The following is a 19,028-nucleotide window of genomic DNA, read 5'->3' on the forward strand; positions in this document are numbered from 1 at the left end:
AATGAACCCCACCTGTGTGCGTCCTAATATGACGCCATTTTGAAAACGGGTCTATTAATTCAAGATTAGGAAATGAGGGTGTCAGGGCAGTAGGTACAGTAACAAGACCCAAACAGAGATAGATGTGATGGACCGATTGGTGAGACAGCATAAAGACAGTTTATGCTACATTATGGAAACCATACATTATATACATTAGTGTCTAGACATTTACATTTAGTGCCTTTAGCCGACGCTTTCTTCAAAGCGACGTACAACCCCCACACGCAGTTGACGTACCGAAAACAACCATGCAAGGCGACAGCCAGCTCGTTTGGAACATTAAGGGTGAGGTGTCTTGCTCAGAGACAGCTCGACACTCGGAGGACGATAGGAGGAGCCGGGGATCGAACTGGCAACCTTCCGGATACAAGTCGACCCACTCTATCTCCTGAGCTTTGTCCACCAGAGACAGGGAAGTCCTCCTCGTGAGCAGACACTAAGGAAGCCGGTGCCCCAGGGAACGTGGTCCGGCCTGGTCTGATGTGGTCTACCAGGTGAGGAGACAGACGGTTCTCGCTGAGCTCCAGTGCGTTATTAACAAGAAAACCTGTCTGTCACTTTGAGCTCCACGCTGACCTTCACCACGGCGATGAAAACACGGAGCCAAACTGCTTTTGGTGGCTGTGCAGTCTGGCTGGCTTTTAATCTCTGGACCATATGTTACCAGAAGGGGGTCTGTAAATACCGAGCCTCATAAATCCTCATAAGGAGGAAGGCCAATGTGTGTGTGTAACGACGGCTCGATATTGTACTCAGTCAATAAGGCCGGCCTATTTATTTCCTAGTGAAAATGTGGAACCCTTAAATCTCCTTTAAACTCCCTTAAATGAGTGTGTGTTATGAGCGTGTGTTACCTTGAGTGACGCAAAAACAAACGTTTTTTTTTTAACTCAATTTCCACAACGTGTCTGCACGTGTTTGAGTGGTGTGGAACCGGGGATATAATCACCGCTTGTTAACTGAATGATGTGTTGATGACGGGGACACCTGCTCTGCTCTGATCTCTACCGCTCATCTTCACCGGCTCACCACCACTCACTGGCAATATTACATCACATCCTTCACAGACAAATCACAGATCGGGCTCCAGATGTGACCTGTTCTAAATCCTGACAAAAACACACACGCCCAAACACACGCGCACACACAGACTTAGAGTCTGTTCCTGCAGACACAGTGACGGTGATGGGGAAGACACAAACAGAGAATATCCTGAGATGCTTATTGAATCATATGGAAATTGCGCGTGAATATTGAAAATAATAGAGCTAAGATATCGCAGCATACTCGTATGTAGCCAACAGGCGAGATTTATTCCCGTACCAATCAGAAAGGAGCCGGGAGCACTCAGGAATCTAAATTGTCTCACCCAGGCACGCAGTCAAGCAGAACGGATATTCTCACACAGCATTTCACTCACTAATGGCCAGGACATTTCTAACAAATGACGCTCAAATTACGAGTCCTAAATCTGCTTACAACACAGTTTGAGCTTAATCTTGAACACCTTAAGCTTAATGGTAATTATAGGTAGCTGAATGCTTATACAGTAAGCTAAATTATGAATATTGGTAGCTGAATGCTTATGCAGTTAGCTACATGCTAAATACAGGCAGCTGAATGCTAATCCAATAAGCTTAGTGCTAAATAGTGGTAGCTGAATGCTTATACAGTAAGCTAAATGCTGGATACAGGTAGCTGAATGATAACGCAATTAGTTAAATGCTTAATACAGGTGGCTGAACGCTAATCCAAATAGCTTAATCCTTCATAGAGGTAGCTGAATGCTGATACAGTTAGCTAAATGCTAGACACAGGTAGCTGAACGTATGTTAGGCGGGTCAGGGGGGGACACCCACCTCCGTCCTGGGAGCTGAGGACGTTGAGGGCGAACAGCATGGCGTTGGAGAAGGTGGTGGCCTCCTCCTTGCTGGCGAAGTTCAGGCCGTAGACCTGACGGGCGTCACGCCACTGGTGGAAGGTGGGCGTGGCCTGGTTGTACTTCAGGCCCTTCACGATGGAGTAGTTGATGACCACCTGTGGGGAGGAACGGGAGGGAGGGAGGGAGGGAGGGAGGGATGGAGGGAGAGGGAGGGGGAGGAGAGAGATGTGTAGAGGGGGGAGAAGGAGAGAGAGAAAGAGATAGAGACGGAGAGGAGGGAGAGAAGGAGAGAGAGGGGAGGTGAAGAGGGAGATTGAGATTGAGAGACAAAGACATCAGAGAGCATGTAAACAGTAAAAGAGCAATTTTATACCTCAATTCACCTTGCTGGTACTCAGGGCAGTTCATAAAAGACTTTATTCTGCAGATAAATAGTGTGAGGGAATAAAAGGTCCCTAGCAGTGCAGGACAGGGCAGTGTGTGTCGTGTACACTCTGGTGCTTAGGGACAATGTCCTGAGGCAGGCAAGCCTGCAGTTTGATCATCTCTTCACCGAGCACAGAGTCCTGGGGGGGTGCATGAGAAACGACAAACAACAGGATGAAGATGGTTCTAAAAATTAGGTTGGGTACATGGGGGATCTGTGAGGGCTCAACACCACTAATGAGGTGTCCCAACAAACAGACGCTTACACAACCCCCCCCCCCCCCCCCCCACCCCCCCACACACACACACACACACACACACACACACACACACACACCCATGCAAACCCCCCCGACACCCACACATCCACATCCACACACACCCACCTGCTGGTCCTGCAGCTTGACCCCGACCACGCGGAAGGCGTTGCTGCCCGTGTTGTGGTAGATGTTGATGCGGCTGAAGCCCTGCTGGCCCGGCTTGATGGGCACCCACTTCTTACTGGTGTCATCGTACACCATGACGGACGCCCGGGCCTGGCAGATGCTCTGCTCACTGTTGGAGGGAGGACACACACAGGTAGGGGGTTACAGGGCTGTGTTGTCGTGTCATGTGCATCAGTGGTATTAACTTTTACGACTTGCTTGCTTTTGCAATGCCGGTGAAGTTGTTGAAATTGAAAGTTGAATTGAATTGAGAGGGAGATTGAGGGGAAGGCCGAAGAGGGAGAGAGAGGAGAGGGGAAGGGAGGGGGAGAGAGAGAGAGAGAGAGAGAGAAAGAGAGAGAGAGAGAGAGAGAGAGAGAGAGAGAGAGAGAGAGAGAGAGGGGGGAAGGGAGGGATAAAGAGAAAGAGAGAGAGAGAGAGGGAGATTGAAAGAAAGAGAGAGACAAAAGAAAGGGAGAGACAAAGGCAAACAGACAGAGCGAAAGACAAGAGGGAACGTGCATTGACAGAAAGGGAAGATAGACAAAGAGAGACTAATTAGAACAATCTCCCAGACTCCCTATTAAACTCTCATCTGTCCTCCACACACATATCAATGTCTGTCTGGGTAATCGCCCCAGCGTGGCTGCGTGGAGGCAGCATGCTGGGAGGTCAGGCAGACGTTGGCTGATATTTGTTGAGACAGACTCGGAGACAGGGACCCTCCACAAGAAGACGAAGACCACCCACACAGCACACACACACTCCTGATCCGGGATAGATTCCTAATCTAATCCCAACGTAATCAACCCCCTCGCGTGACATCTGCCACTGCTCCTAATGAGCCATAATACACACACATAATAACAGACACACATAATAATGTGTTTGTGTGTATGTATGTGTTTGTGTTATGTATGTGTTATGCGTGTGTGTGTGTGTGTTTGTTTGTAAAGTGTGTATGTGTGTTTGTGTGTGTGTGTCAGAGTGTGTGTGTGTGTGTGTGTGTGTGTGTGTGTGTGTGTGTTTCAGAGTGTGTGTCAGAGTGTGTGTGTGTGTGTACGTACGTGCGTGCGAGCGAGCGAGCATGCGTGTGTGTGAGTGTATGTGTGTGTGTGTTTGGTCTGGGTCACCATCTGACCGCATTCATCACAGTCTACTAAATCGCTCTGGTTTCTGCCTTTAGTGACCTTCATCATGTCCTACACATGCATGCACATACAAACACACACACATTACATACACACACACACATATACAAACACAAACACAAACACACGTATACAAACACAAACACACACCTTACACACACACACACACACACACTACTCTGGCAAAATGCATGGCCCTTTTAATTAGATTAACTGATGTCCCATAAGAGCCATGTGCTGAATCATTCTAAAAAGGGGAGGAAGAAGGATTGCGTGTGTGTGTGTGTCTGTGTGTGTGTGCGTGGGTAGTAGACAAGGAGACAGATCGGCAAGAAGATTCAGGGAGAGGAGGCAGAGGGGAGGAAGAGGACAATAGGGGGAGGAAGAGGAGTTTAGGGAGAGGAATGGGGGAACTTTAAAATAATAATTCCATCTGTGCATTTTTTTCCTTCCCAAGCTATTCTTGGATAAGATCTTGAGGCCTCTAAATATATGAAAAGCAGTGTCAGAGAAACACATGATCGAGAGCAGTCATAGCGTGACTCCCTCTAATATGAGGCCCCTTTACTACCCCCTAGTGGTCATAAATCACATCATGCAACTTCAAGTGAATCCCAATAAACAGCAAAACAGACCCAGAGCCCATTGCCATATAAATATACCGCAGAGCATAATACTAGATCGCCACAGGAAAGAGTACGTTCAATGAAACCATATGTTATTATCTTTAGTGTGGGAAAGAAATAATAAATAGTTATAATCGACTCCCACACAACACATGATTATTTGAACATTTTCATGTGTCAAAGATAGTTATAATAAAAAGAAGCTGAATCAATGTATTTGATTTATTTACTTTCAACTCGTCTGTGGCGGCGGTACATTTTTAAAAAGAGTTCCTGGCAGCCGACTGAAGGATGCCATTGAAGGCGTATGAATAAATGAGGTTCTGGTGCTAAAAAGAGACCAGGGGTAGAGAGAGGTTGAGAAACAAGGAGAGAGAGAGAGAGAGAGGGAGAGAGAGAGAGAGAGCGGGCTGGAAAAGAGACGGAGCGATACAGACGTCAGAGGATGGGACGGAACGAGAGCGAGGGAGGAGAAGACGACAGGAAATACAAGGGAGCGAATCCGGCAAGAAAACCATTTCAAACTCACATGCGAGCGCACACATACGCACACACACACGTACGAACACACACACACACACTCACACACGTGCACACACACACACTCACACGTGCACACACACACGTAGGAACACACACACACACACATATACATACGCACACACACACACACACACGTGCAGGACCACCGCAACAAACTGCTGCTGACGTCAATCGCACGGCCCGTTGAAAAATTAACAATAACGCCATGAATAACTCAGATGCTTATGAATTACCCTTGACAAGCGCGAACGTGCACACCGCCGCACATGCACACAACCCGTGCGCGCTGAATTCCCTATCCGCTTCCTGGCTTGAGGGCGCTGCAGGAAATAAGAGTCGACAGTTTTGGAGAAGGAGAAATGAAATCTCGGAGAAGCTGTTTCTGTCCTCTGGAACTGACGAATCCGATCCCTCGAAAACCGTGATTCCTAAGAAGAGGCTCACTGCGTACTTTCTAACTTGTAATGAACGTGACTCAAAACAAAAGGTTGGCCTCAATAATCAAGCAATATTCATTTTCAATGCTGACATGCTATTTCAGTTACTTTCATAATGTGGAAATTATCCCTTGTATGTGTCCATGCACGGAAGTCTTTCCCCGATCCCTGCGTCGCCCAATTAGCTCCTTAAATCTCTTTAAAGTTGAACACAACAAAAACATGGAAGGGGCAACTTTCCTCCAGGCAGCCTGTTCATTTGAGATGAGGTGAATGAAACTTCAGCTGCCTGCGTGATCTACTTAAGATATGACCAAGGAATCAGCAGAGCAGGTAACTTGGATAGGATCATAGCTATTGTCATCACTGTCATACAAAAGACACACCACAAAAGACACCCCAAAACACCACTTACAATTCCCTTTTGGATAAACACATACACACACACACACACACACACACACACACACACACACACACACACACACACACTGCAAACAGAATAACCTAACAATAATAATAATCCTCTTCAATGTGTCAGGTTAATTCTGGACACATGGAACAGTTACACACACACATACACACACACACACACACACATGCACAAACACACGCACAAACAAACCGTTCCGTTGCACTGCATTTTTCTCCTCTTTTACTCCTGTCTCTATGAGGCTGTTCATCACCTCTGCCCTGATCACACCTGGATGGGCGGCTCATGCTGATAACAGCCGTAGCTTTGTTCCTCTAGTTCCCCCCCGCACTTCCTGTCTGTCCTGGGTGACATCTCCCCTACTTCCTGCTGCTCGACGCGCTGCTCCACCTGGGAGGTTCTGATCCGGGATGAGAGCCGTAACCTTCCAGCTGTCAGGAGCGGGAGACACGCTCTCACATCACAACTTTAACCGTCGCATTCTTTGAAGTGCTACTTGGAACGGCACACACACGCACACAGGCACACACACACACACGCATAAGCATACATAAACTGACACATTCACAAAGAAACACAGACACACCGTTACAGACATGCACATTCACACACACACACACACACACACACACACACACCTGCACACACATACGCAAACAAACACACACACACACACACATCTCCAGCGACACCCCATCGCTGATTGTATAATCACTTAACTTCTGAGCGCAACCGACTAACACACACACACACTCAAAAACACACACACACACACATCTCCAGCGACACCCCATCTTAGCGGAGCAGCCTCATTTAGGATGAATGAATTACAGAGTGAAGCGACGACGCCTTGGGCGCACGCAGCATAAGTGAACTGGAGATAATCTCCTCCATTGATGACTTGTTCAGAGCCATCATTCACTCAGTGAGGGCTGGGTACGGGCGCAGGAACACCAGCCACGGTCGACACAGAGGCAGCCTTTTCTTGGCAGCGGTCGGAAATAGATTTACAATAGGTACAAGTTTATTATATTCAATGTTAATTAGAATATACGTGTCATGAATGTTTTAACGTTTTCAATGATATTATACATAACTCCCCCCCCCCCCCCCCCTTATATATCATTGCATACAATTTTCGAGGGATTTTTTTTTCAAGTGAATTCACATCCTTATATCTTGATTCCTATTCATGATTTTCCTTCTCTTTTCTCTTTCTCTTTTACTCTGCGTTTTTTGGTAATCCAATTTCCCCTTTGCGGATGAATAAAGTACGTACTCATTCATTTCTAATGAGAAGCCGGATCTACATAGAGTGTGACTGATATTTAAAGTTCATGCTCAGAACCGGGGCCCCTACTATGAAAAAGGGGCCCTGTTCATGTTCATCACAGTGTATCAACGCCTGGGGCCTTAAAGTTTGGCCCTAACAATGCAAAGTGAACGTGCTTCTTGGATCTTTTCACATTCTTCTGAAGGAATGAAACTTCTCAGTCAGAGATGGAGATACTAACAAACTCTGCATAGCCCAAATCCTCAGAAAGAAGGGTGGGTGTGCGTGCTGTGTGTGTGTGTTTTGGGTGTGTGTGTGTGTGTTGGGTGTGTGTGTTGAGTGTGTGTGCTGGGTGTCTGTTGGGTGTGTGTGTGTTGGGTGTGTGTGCTGGGTGTGTGTGCTGGGTGTGTGTGCTGGGTGTGTGTGTTGGTAGCGTGAGCTGGGTGTGTGTGCTGGGTGTGTGTGTGTTGGGTGTGTGTGCTGGGTGTGTGCGCTGGGTGTGTGTGTTTTGGGTGTGTGTGTATGTGTGTGTTGGGTTTGTGTGTTGGGTGTGTGTGTTGGGTGTGTGTGCTGGGTGTGTGCACTGGGTGTGTGCGCTGGGTGTGTGAGCTGGGTGTGTGCGCTGGGTGTGTGTGTATGTGTGTATGTGTGTTGGGTGTGAGTGTAGGAACCCACCCCGTCCTGTACCGTCTCCACGCCAGCGACTAAAGGAGATAATATCATGGCCGCTGGGCGGGTGCGGTTGGTTCAGCCCTCAGAACAGCGAAGCGGTTCATTCCATTAGTGTGGAGCAGGCACTCCTCATTCACTATCTCAGCCCCGATACACAAGGTTAAAACACACTGATCCCTCTAAGTCTGTGTGTGTGTGTGTGTGTGTGTGTCAGAGTGAGAGAGAGAGAGGAGTGAATCAAAAGAGAGAGAGAGAGAGAGAGAGAGAGAGAGAGAGCACTATAATTTAGTAGTTGCTCTCTCAAGCCAAACAGAATGTGCGGCTCCTTTCTTTCCATATACACTTATATTAAGTAATTTAGTGCCAAGGTGCATGCACACACACACACACACACACACATACACACACACGCACGCACGCACACACACACAGCACACATAAAATCACAATCCTATTCACTCAATTATTATTGAGCCAAATGACTTCCAGCTGTGTGTTGCTCTTTAATGTACCGTTTCGGTAAGTCCTCCCCATACAAGGACATGATCCCTCTAATGAGAAAGATGGTCCAACCCAAACCAGGCAACGGTCTCCTTTATCCGCAGTCATACAAAGATGGTATCTACATCCATGAGGCATTAGATGATGGCCAGAACTGAAGCTGTATTGCTGCCATCTTGGCCATGGATCCCTTTGAGAAATAGATCTTGCCGTCTAAATGGGACTTGGCTGGTGAAATAAAGGTTTTAAAAAAAACGAAAAACAAAAAAACCTCCATGAATAAACACTAAAACGTTTCAGATGAAGGAAAATGGCCGTCTTACTCCCTCCCGGGTGGAGTGGGGAGCCGTTGTTCATTGTTTTCACGGCATGTATTCTCTCTGCTAATGTCCACAACAACAAAATCCCCTCCCCCAGACCTCTCCCCAAAAACAAACCCCAAACTCTATCTTGAGTTTAGCAACCGCAGCTCAATAGAGACGATGAGAGTGAGCACGGGTAACAAACCGCTCCTCTGTGTGGCGGCGAGACAGCTGTTCAGACGCCCCGGCCAAAGGCAGGACCGCGAGCGAGCTGGCAGAACAATCGTCAGGACTAACAGAAACTGTTTGTCTAAGACCCTTCGACAAAATGGGTCTCTGTTTTTCTAAGATCATGGCCTAATGATGAGGGAGTCCTCTGGGCTCACAGTGAAAACCCATAAAGAATAATAAAGGATTGGTGGTAAATAAGACTCTCTGTGTGTGTATTAGTGTCTGTGTGAGTGCATGCATGTGAGAGTGTGTGTCAGTGCACGTGGTCATGCAAGTATGTATCTGTGAGTGTGTGTTTGTGTGTGTGTGTGTGTGTATGTTTGTTTTTTGTGTGTATAACTGAATATTTATATGCATGTGTGTGTCTGCGTGAGAGAACATCCATGTATGAGTAAGTTTGTGTGCCTGCATGTGTTTGTGTCAGTGTGTGAGTGCATGCATGGGAGAGTGTGTGTCAGTGCACGTGTGCATGTATGCATGTATGCATGTATGAGTATGTGTGTGTTAGTGTGTGTTTGAGTGCATGCATGCGAGAGTGTGTGTCAGTGCCCACGTGCATGCATTTATGTATGTGTAAGTATGCATGCATGTGTGTTTGTGTGTGTGTGTGTGTGTGTGTGTTTGCGCCTGCTTGGCGTGTCAGCCTCCACTGTGGGAACATCAAAGCTGCATACAGCGGAAAGAGGAACAGCTGAGAGCTTAAACATTTATTACTGCACCACCAGGGCAGCACTACATTAACAATGAGGGCCGGCTGAACCATCGTCTCTTACAGTACAATGGGGGATAAACAGAAGCCAAACACGGCGCCCCCGGGGGGTACTGATTGTACTTATAATCAGTGCAATGACGAGGCGCTTTGCCATTTTTTGACGACCCCGACGACAGTGATACACTGTTGTGCATTCTACGGGGGACGGTCTTCGACTGACAGATGGGACAGCATCTGCCAGTCAATCAGTGCGTTGAGTCGATGCAGAATGATTGACAGCCTAAGGGGCCACACAGAGGTCAGGGAGCTGGGGGTGGGACGATTCAGGCGACTATTTAGGGTGCGACGGTCAGACACAGAACAGACAGGGAACATACTGGAACACAAGCGTGTGGAAGATGGTGGCTGTGCCCTCGTGGCCATCGGTAGATAATGTATAATTCATTGACTACATACATACATATATATGCAACATACAACCTTGCGTGCTTGGGTTTCGAATAAAGTTCTCACGCTAATGTTTGACCAATCCCTGTGAGGCATCTCCTTTTATATGTCCATTGGGGACGGTCGATGCAGAACATCCCCAGATATTCTGCACACATTGCGCTTTGTTCCAGGGAGGAGAGGAGGGCATTAAGAGGACTGGGCGTTCCTCTTCGTCTAAGTCTGGTTCGCTGCGGTGACGCGACAAATCCGCTTCATAACTGGCAGGATTATAGACTGTTGGCAGGAGTTTGAGCTGCGGTCTTCATGGCTCCCATTGAATGAATGGATTACCAAGACTTTTTCCCCTGTGTGGAAGAGGGCTAAATCCACCCGGACTTTAGAGGCTGGATGACATTTTAATTAAAATCACAGTAAATGCAGCTCTGTACTGAGGCTGTGCTTTTATGTTCATGTGTGTGCATGCGTGTGCATGTGGTGTGCACGTGTGTCTGCACGTGTGTGCATGGGTGTGCGTGTTGGTCCATGTGTATGCACGTGTGCGCATGTGTGTCCGTGTGCGCGCGTGTGTGCATGCGTATGCACGCATGTGTGAGCGCTTGTGTGCATGAGCTTGTGCGTGTGTACGTGCACGTATGCATGCATGTGTGCAGGTGTATGTGCAGGAATACACTTTGGAAGGGCCATCTGTGAAGGTGCACATGCATGATTCAGGGACGTCAAGGCCTATCGGCCCCAGGCCGACATTATCCGTGGGAAACCAGGTCCAGCGAGCACGATTCCGTCCGGCGGTGTTCTTCATCCCTTCCTCTTTTTTCTCCGGGCCGGTTGCATAAGCAGCAGCGGCCTCAGCCCCCCTGGTGTATTTTCGGCTCACTCAGAAAGAAGCGGAAGAGGTGAAAAATCGAGTCAGACAGCGAGAAAGGGAAGAGAAAAAAAAGGAAACAGAGGGCGGGAGAGAGGCGGGAGAGAGGCGGGAGAGAGGCGGAATAGAGCGGCGGACCTTCAGACCGACGTGCCGGGCGTAATCTGAGCAGATGAAGAGCGAGCCTGACGGGTCGACTCAGAGGGGCAGAGTGCACCCAAACACTTATTGACTGAATTAGGTTCCCGGGGTTCTGTTGGCGTCGACGTCAGGCGTGGAACCGTCGCGGCGAAACAGAGTGTGATGTGAGCCTCCCGACATCACAGCTACGTTAGCCTTTCCCTTGCAAACTTGTGGCCTCAGAGTAATCCAGGGCTTTTATACAGGCTTCCGACGTTACCACTACACCGTCTTTAAACAGGCTTCTGACCTCATAACCACAGAGGCTTCTGACATCACAACCACAGAGTCATTCATCTTCTGACATCACAAGAACAGTATTTAGTCTGCTGACATCATAACTACACAGTCTTTATGCAGGTGTTTGAAATCAACTACAAAGAGTCCTTTGACAAACTACACATCTTCATAGTCGGCTGACATCAGAAATCTTTTTGGACGATTCAGACAATTTTACTGCCTGAGGATTTTCATTTGATTCTTGTGACCACATAGTACATAAGTGCAATTATTGTTGTGTACCTGGACAATATTGGTTACATGTAATCATGTAAAAAGGTAAAAATGTAATGGCTAACTATGTAATAAGGTTATCATGCCAGAAGCTAACAAGATAAGCTAAGATGATATGCTCACAATGTAATATTGTTTTAATTATTATATAATTAAATAAAACAAGATCTGAGGAAGAACAAAATGGAGCAGGTTCAAACCAAGCACTTAAACTAGGAGAGAATTAGCATTCGAGCAGTAGAGGATGGGAGATATCTGAAAGCATGTGTCAAGTTTAGTTAGGATTGCAAGCTGTTCAAAAGAATGCTAATCTATTGTATGGTGCCTGAGTGTGTGTGTGTGTGTGTGTGTGAGAGAGAGAGAGAGAGAGAGAGAGAGAGAGAGAGAGAGTGTGTGTGTGTGTGTATTTGTGTGTGTGTGCACGCACGTGCGTGCGTGTGTATGTGTGTGTGTGTTTGTGTGTGTCCTGGAGCCTAGAGATCCCTACTGATTGGGGTGTACATGAAACAACACATACACGCACACACACACACACACACCAGACACACTTGCACGTCACACGCACACACAGCCCTAGACACCGCTGCCGACTGCTGGGCCGCGCTGGAGAACGCTAATCTGTTGGCATGACAACTGGAGTGGAATAGAATATTTGCTTGGCCTAGAAAATATGGCTGCAAACAAAAAGATGAATGAGCGGCGGCGGTTGGATCTCAATAAGAAAACAGCCCACTGAGATCGGCAGACGCTCTGCGGCTTAATCACAGACCGCAGCGTCACACTGCCTCTGCAACAGCAAGGGAGAGAGAGAGGGATATGGGGAGAGAGAGAGAGAGAGAGAGAAAAAGAAGGGGGGGAGAGAGAGAGAGAGAGAGAGAGGAGGAGAGGGGGGAGAGAGAGGGGGGGGAGAGCGATAGAGGACTGTTGCACCCTTTTACTTATCAAAGTGTGTGACAGTTTCACACAGAGTGGAGAGGTGGAGGTTTTCCACAGGTTGAAATGATGATTATTCCAGAAATAGCGATGAATGTAAAAATAGCCATTTTGAAACCGATTGAAGATTAATTACTTGAGACCAATATCTCAATATCGCGGTTGCTCTATGCAAGTCAAATTGGATAAATTAGCATCAGTGAAACGGGCTGGAAGACACAGGGAGAATTAATGAGATGAGACACTCTCCCATTCCACTGTCTCCTCGCTTTACCGGGCTAACACACTGTAACAGAGGGGCCAAGAGAGGAGAGGGGCCACCGGCCGGGAGGGCTCCCCAACCCAAAGCCCAGGCGACATCTTGCTTTCGTATTGCGACCCTAACCACTACCTGGCCCAGACCTGACCCCCCTGTAGTACATAGTCCAACACGGGCCCTGCCTGAGACCCCTCTAGCTCTGGTGACCCCTCTAGCTATGGTCCTCCATGCATCTCTCCCCGATGGGGTGATACGTAACCAGGGATGGGTTTTTTTGTGCGTGCCATTGATAACAAACAACGTAATGACATAGAAGTCGGGGCTGGTTGAGGGAGGGAAGGTTCTGCCAGAGGCTTCGCAGAGAACCCTGGTCTCACCCCGGCCTCTCCCCCCCCAGGGGGGGAAGGTTCTAGATTCTAGAACCACGGTCTCTGAGGAGGAATGGTCTGTAATGTTCTAATGCAGATTCTAGAACTGCAGTCTCTGACCATTGACGGTCCGGAATGCTCTACCTAGAATCTAGAACCGCAGTCTGCCCACGGATGGTCTGCCATGTTCTTACAGAAGTAGAACGGCGGTCTCTGACCGCGGATGGTCTGAAATGTTCTAGGTACTAGTACCACAGTCTGACGACAGAGGGTCTGGAATGTTCTACTACAGTCTAGAACCGAGGTCTCTGACCGCGGATGGTCTGGAATGTTCTAATACAGTCTGGAGCCTCAGGCAGGCCGTGTTCCTGTCAGATTCAAAACGCGCATGGGCTTTAAACACATTAGGGAAGTCAACCTGGGTTGTTTTTATTTATGTCTGGGTGTGTGTGTGTGTGTGTGTGTGTGTGTGTGTGTGTGTGTGTGTGTGTGTGTGGGGGGGGGGGGGGGGGGGGTTGTCTGTGTGTGTGGGTGTGTGTGTGTCCTTCTGGGTGAGTGTGAATGTGTGCGTATGGGTATTTGTGTGTAGTTTAAGGCTGTGAGGGTATACACATTATTACACAAATATACACACACACACACACACACACGCATACACACACACACACACACACACACACACACACACACACACACACAAGCGTGTGTGGTCAAGCAGAGGGTCATGTCCCAGCTTGAGTGAGCAAATAAAACAGTTGAGCAAAGGCGGTCAGACCCCATGCAGAGAGAGAGAGAGAGCGAGAGAGAGAGAGAGAGAGAGAGAGTAAGAGAGAGAGAGAGAGAGAGAGAGAGAGAGAAAGAGTACTCAAGAGAAAGAGAAAGAAAGACAGAGAGAAGGGGAGAGAAAGAGAGAGTGTGAAAGAGGGAGAGAACAAGAGAGAAGAGAAGAGAAAGAGACACATCAGAAAGACAAGGCTCACATGGAGCCCTGGGAGAGTCTAAAATATGCACGGCTCTCCATCTGAGTGGAACATTTTTCGGGTCTAGAGCATATTTCGGTGCATTAATAACTCACCGTGCTGGGGGAGCGGTGCTCTGAAGGCCCGCCCCTTTTATAACAACATGACAGTGGAGAGAACCAACCAGATGATGCCTGAATGTGGCGGTGAGGTCATAGACAATATATACATAGACGCCGCATTGGCCGCTGGCTCGTACCTATACGTCGCCGCCATGTTGGGGAGGTAAAGAGTGGATTGGAGATATATATTACTAAGTAATAAAAACGCTTACATTTCCCAACCGATTTCAAGAATTTCTATTCAAAGGGTTATGAGCTCCATGAAGGAACAAAATAAAACAACATATATCTTTTTTTATATTAAATGTTCATACTATGATCTCATATGAATATAGAGTATATAACCACTGAAATCCTATGAGAAATGTAAACTTTATAGTGCTTTTTATCCAGAAAGAGCACAGCTCCCCTGTTTCCTTGTATTCATGTACAGGCCGGCCTTGACCTCTCCAATATGGCGGCGACGTTGACATACCGCAGCTACGCGTCGAAGCAGCCAATGCGTCGTCTATGTATGCATGTTAATGATGATGATGCCCCAATGCTCAACACTGCGCCCCCCCGCTGCTACTTAACCCACCGCGGTTACCGTGGCGGCGCTGTCATTACTCATTCAACAGACATTATTGGTAATATACATATGTATATTCAGGGATATCTGTTTTAAACCAATCACCAGCCATCATGAAGTATGTCGATCATACTTGACCAATCGCCATGAAGTACATCTAATGTTGCCCCCATTTGCAGCTCATTTGTTTTTTATATTACTCTCTATTTAAACTACTCTGAGGACACACGCTGGGATACAGAGTATATGCTAACATGCTGAGAAGTTGAATTGGTGTAAAGTTTCTGTTTGTGTGTGTGTGTGTAATCCTGAAACAATAATGTATTGTATAGTAGCTTTTGGATGTAAATCCTTAATGGGTGTGTTTGGGAAACAATTTAAATGAGGGAGGGGAGGGGGGGTTGAAGAGGTAGGAACACAATGACCTTAATCCTATGGTGTCCAAGGTCAACCACCGCTGGCAACTTGATGATGAAAAGATCTTCTGTCTTCTTATCTGCTGTTCTGTTGCTTTTTGTTTCATGTTTTGAATTCTACAGCATTCCAGAAAGTCCAGAGAATCCCAGAAGATTCTAGAAAGCCGAAGGATTCCTGGTATTGCGATGCACTTGGGGGAAAATGGGAGATGTGTGTGGATTTGTACACATTTTTCTAGGTCTTAATCTGTTGCTTGTGCATGTCTGTGTGTGTGTGTGTGTGTGTGTGTGTGTGTGTGTGTGTGTGTGTGTGTGTGTTTGCGTGTATGTTTGTATGTGTGTGTGTGGTGTATTTTTTTGAATGTGTGTGTGTGTGTGTGTCTGTGTGTGTGTGTGTGTGTGTGTGTGTGTGTGTGTGTGTGTGTGCGTGCGTGCGTGCATGTGTGTGCGTATGTGAATGTGTATTTTTTGTGTTGGGCATATTTGTGTGACTAGATATGTTCTGTGAGTATGTTTGGTATGTATGTATTTGATGTATGTGTGTGTATGTGTATGTGTGTGTGTGTGTGTGTGTGTGTGTGTGTGGGTGTGTTTGCGTGAATAGATATGTACTGTATGTTTGTGTGGAAGGGATGGGGGTTGGGGCTGCTGTGCAGGCATGTGTTCCTCTGGTAGGATTGGCCGATGCTGGTTGTCATGGTAATCTGGCAAGACAGTTGGGCGGACTACCACGGTCACCATGGAGCCCAGGCAGGGTCTGATATCCCAGCATCCCTTGCACAGGTTCCTCCTTCAAATCAATCAGGTGGCAAACCGTAAACCACTCTCCTCACTCCCTCTCTCTCTCTCTCCTCTCTATCCCACTATTTCGTCGTTACATCTTTTGTCCTCTAAGTCCATCTTCATACCATGTCCACTCTTTGTCATTTCCTCCTTGCTCACCTTTCCTATCCTTCCCTCAGCTTGTGTCTCTTCGATACCATCCCCCTCTCAAATAGCCTCCTATACGAATAAATGGCCTCCCTCTCTCCCTCTCTCTTTCTCTCTCTCACTCTCTCTCACCTCGATTGCCTGGGGTCTCTCTTTTATTGCCCTTCCTTCGCCTCAGAGTTTGTGCCTCTCCATCCATTTTATGTCTGACTGATGTCTATATTAAATCTGTCTCTCTCTCTCACGCATTCTCTCTCTCATATCTCACTCTCACTCTCTTTCTCTCTCTCACATCTCGCTCTCTCCTGCTCTCACCCATTTCCTGACAAAGTTATTTCTTGACACTGCTGCATAAAGTATTTTCTGCTGTATCACTCTATTTATCATCAAAAAAGTGTACAGACACACACACACACGGCCAATGATACATTCAGAACACACACAAGTGCATACAAATAGATAACCTTGACAGATCTGTGTGCTTGCTTGACTGTGTTAGTTTGTGTGTTTCTGGTCATCTGTCATTAGTCTGTCCCTCTTGTAACTAAAAAATACTTTATTCTGTGGGGATTGAGGTATTCTGTGGTATAGGTATGTGTGTGTGTGTGTGTGTGTGTGTGTGTATGTGTGTGTGTGTGTGTGTGTGTGTGTGTGTGTGTGTGTGTGTGTGTGTGTGTGTGTTTCACTTGATGCAAAGCCTTTGGACCTAAATGTGTGGGGCATTACTGTGAATGTGTCAGGTTGCTATTCTGGTGTTTGTGTGCTTTCTGTCGCTAGAAAGGCGTTAATGTATACAGTCCACCGATGACTCCTATACAGTGTGTGAGTATGCTAACATTTTATTTTAAAAACAGGAGCTACCATAGACACTTTATAAAGACCTGATCAAATCAAGTAAAACATAACATTTCCCCTCGTTATTCTGTCATTTAGTATGCACATACTAATGCATTTATTTAATCAAGGATCAGGTAGGGGTTATGTATCTCCCCAGGGTTACCTACAGGTGAGACACCGGGGTATGAACCCAGAACCTTTTAGCCGGGAGGACCACACCCCCTAGGATATCCTGACCACGAAATGAGCGAGGGAGCACCAAACCGACATCATCTTTTAGTGACAGCCTCACAGGGTTAGGAGTGCTTTTGCATTTGGTTGTGTGCACGTGAGGATATAGGTGCATGCCCACCCTAATCACGCACATGTGTACCATAGCGCATCGATCCAAAACTACATTGAGGCTAACCAGAAATAAGCTACAGAAATAAAATCAATATTGATGAGGTCAGGTGATTGATCTTCTTAACATAGCATGCCTCCCCCACTTCCTTGTCTCGGTCCCAACAAGCCAATTCTTTCAACATCCTACATACTTTATTCATATTCAACCCTGAAATAAGCCTATCCTCGTCATCACCATCCAGTCCTCCTCCAGATCCCATGATGCACCGGCTGTTTCTGGGAACCACTCGGTGCTTTCGCCCCAAGGCCGTGACAGAGACAGGCCACGTAATGCCTCCCCCTTGACTGGGGACACGGCCAAGCTAAAAGCTGCTTAGAGCGGGGGAGCTCAGACCCTTAAAGCTGCACTAATCAGAGGTGCAATAGCCAAGGCATCTCCCATAGAGCCATTGAGCAGGACATATGAAACCATTAACTCTGCAAGAGGTGGATGAACGGGCGGCTGAGTGGATGGACGGACGGACGGACGGATGGATGGACTGAAAGGCTTGATGGGTAGCTTGATAGGTTGATTGATGGAATAAAAGCTAAAATAATAGGATGGATGGATGGATAAAGAGAGGAGAAAGAAGGAACAAACAACGAAACGAGCAAACAGAATAAAACAACGGATAGAATACGGACAACAGAAAAACAATCTACAGGTGATTGTAGTTTTCAATGCAATCGAATAAAGACATGTTTAATCACAGTTCTGTATGCTACACGGCATCAGAGCGGCATCCCTGAAGCTGCCACATGCAACAGCTCGTCCTGTGAGACATCAAGACAAAGAGCGAGCCGCCGAAGCTGTTGCATATCTGAGCATGCGTCTCTTGGCACAGGAGACTCCTCGCTCACAGGCGTTGGCTGTGCCGCTATAACAGACCCCTCTCTCATATCTCTCTCTCCTAATATCTACCAGAAAACAGCAGAGGAAGAAAGGATGCAGCAATAGCCATGCTGCTATCCTACATCAGTCTAAAACAGCAAGTTTGAGCGTTTGACGCTATCCAAACCAAAATCTGATAATAACAAACGTGAAAGTATGCACACAAATCGGACACAAATAGGCATACTACACTCGCCACTCATCCATCACTATTATATCCAAACAACTCTGAACCTCTGGTCCACAGTGAGGTCAATGGATGAGGCTACTCGGTGTCAGGCTATCAGGCCGACCTCAGAATTGGCAGGGGAACAATTGCCGTCAGCGCATCCCTAAAAGGCGAGATGGGCCAGAACAGTAGAGCGCAGCCACCGAGAGAACAAAAGAACCAAAGAAGTGGGCATCGGAGCCAAAGGCACCCGTGGGCTCTGGATAAGGGCGGGCAGGGGGGGGAACACAACCGAACCACTGTCGCCGCCTCTGCCTCAACTTGGCAAGCTCCACTCCCGACATCGAAACCCTCTCTCGCTCTTTCCGCCCTCTCCTCCCTCTCCTCCAGGAGCTAGCTTTGTAGCGCACATCACACGTTAGCACATTAGCATGCATGCCCCGATCCGCCTGCGAGGACAGCGGCTCGCAGGATAGCTCCTGAACGCTTAGTCTGCAGAGGAAGCAGCGCTGGGGGCGATCGGCATC

The 19,028-nt window shown here is 47.4% G+C and overlaps 1 protein-coding gene across 1 annotated transcript in view; it reads right to left on the bottom strand.

The window, feature by feature from the left end:
* evlb (Enah/Vasp-like b) overlaps positions 1 to 19,028 on the bottom strand; it is a 45,401-nt gene that overhangs the window by 13,919 nt on the left and 12,454 nt on the right. Inside the window, exons 2-3 of the mRNA XM_079753657.1 lie at positions 2,737 to 2,905; positions 1,902 to 2,079 (exon numbers count right to left, since the gene is read on the bottom strand). Coding sequence (XP_079609783.1) covers positions 1,902 to 2,079; positions 2,737 to 2,905 — 347 coding nt within the window. The remainder of the gene's footprint in view (positions 1 to 1,901; positions 2,080 to 2,736; positions 2,906 to 19,028) is intronic.

Source organism: Pollachius pollachius (assembly GCF_949987615.1).
Source record: "Pollachius pollachius genome assembly, chromosome: 16".
Classification (NCBI taxonomy): domain Eukaryota; kingdom Metazoa; phylum Chordata; class Actinopteri; order Gadiformes; family Gadidae; genus Pollachius; species Pollachius pollachius.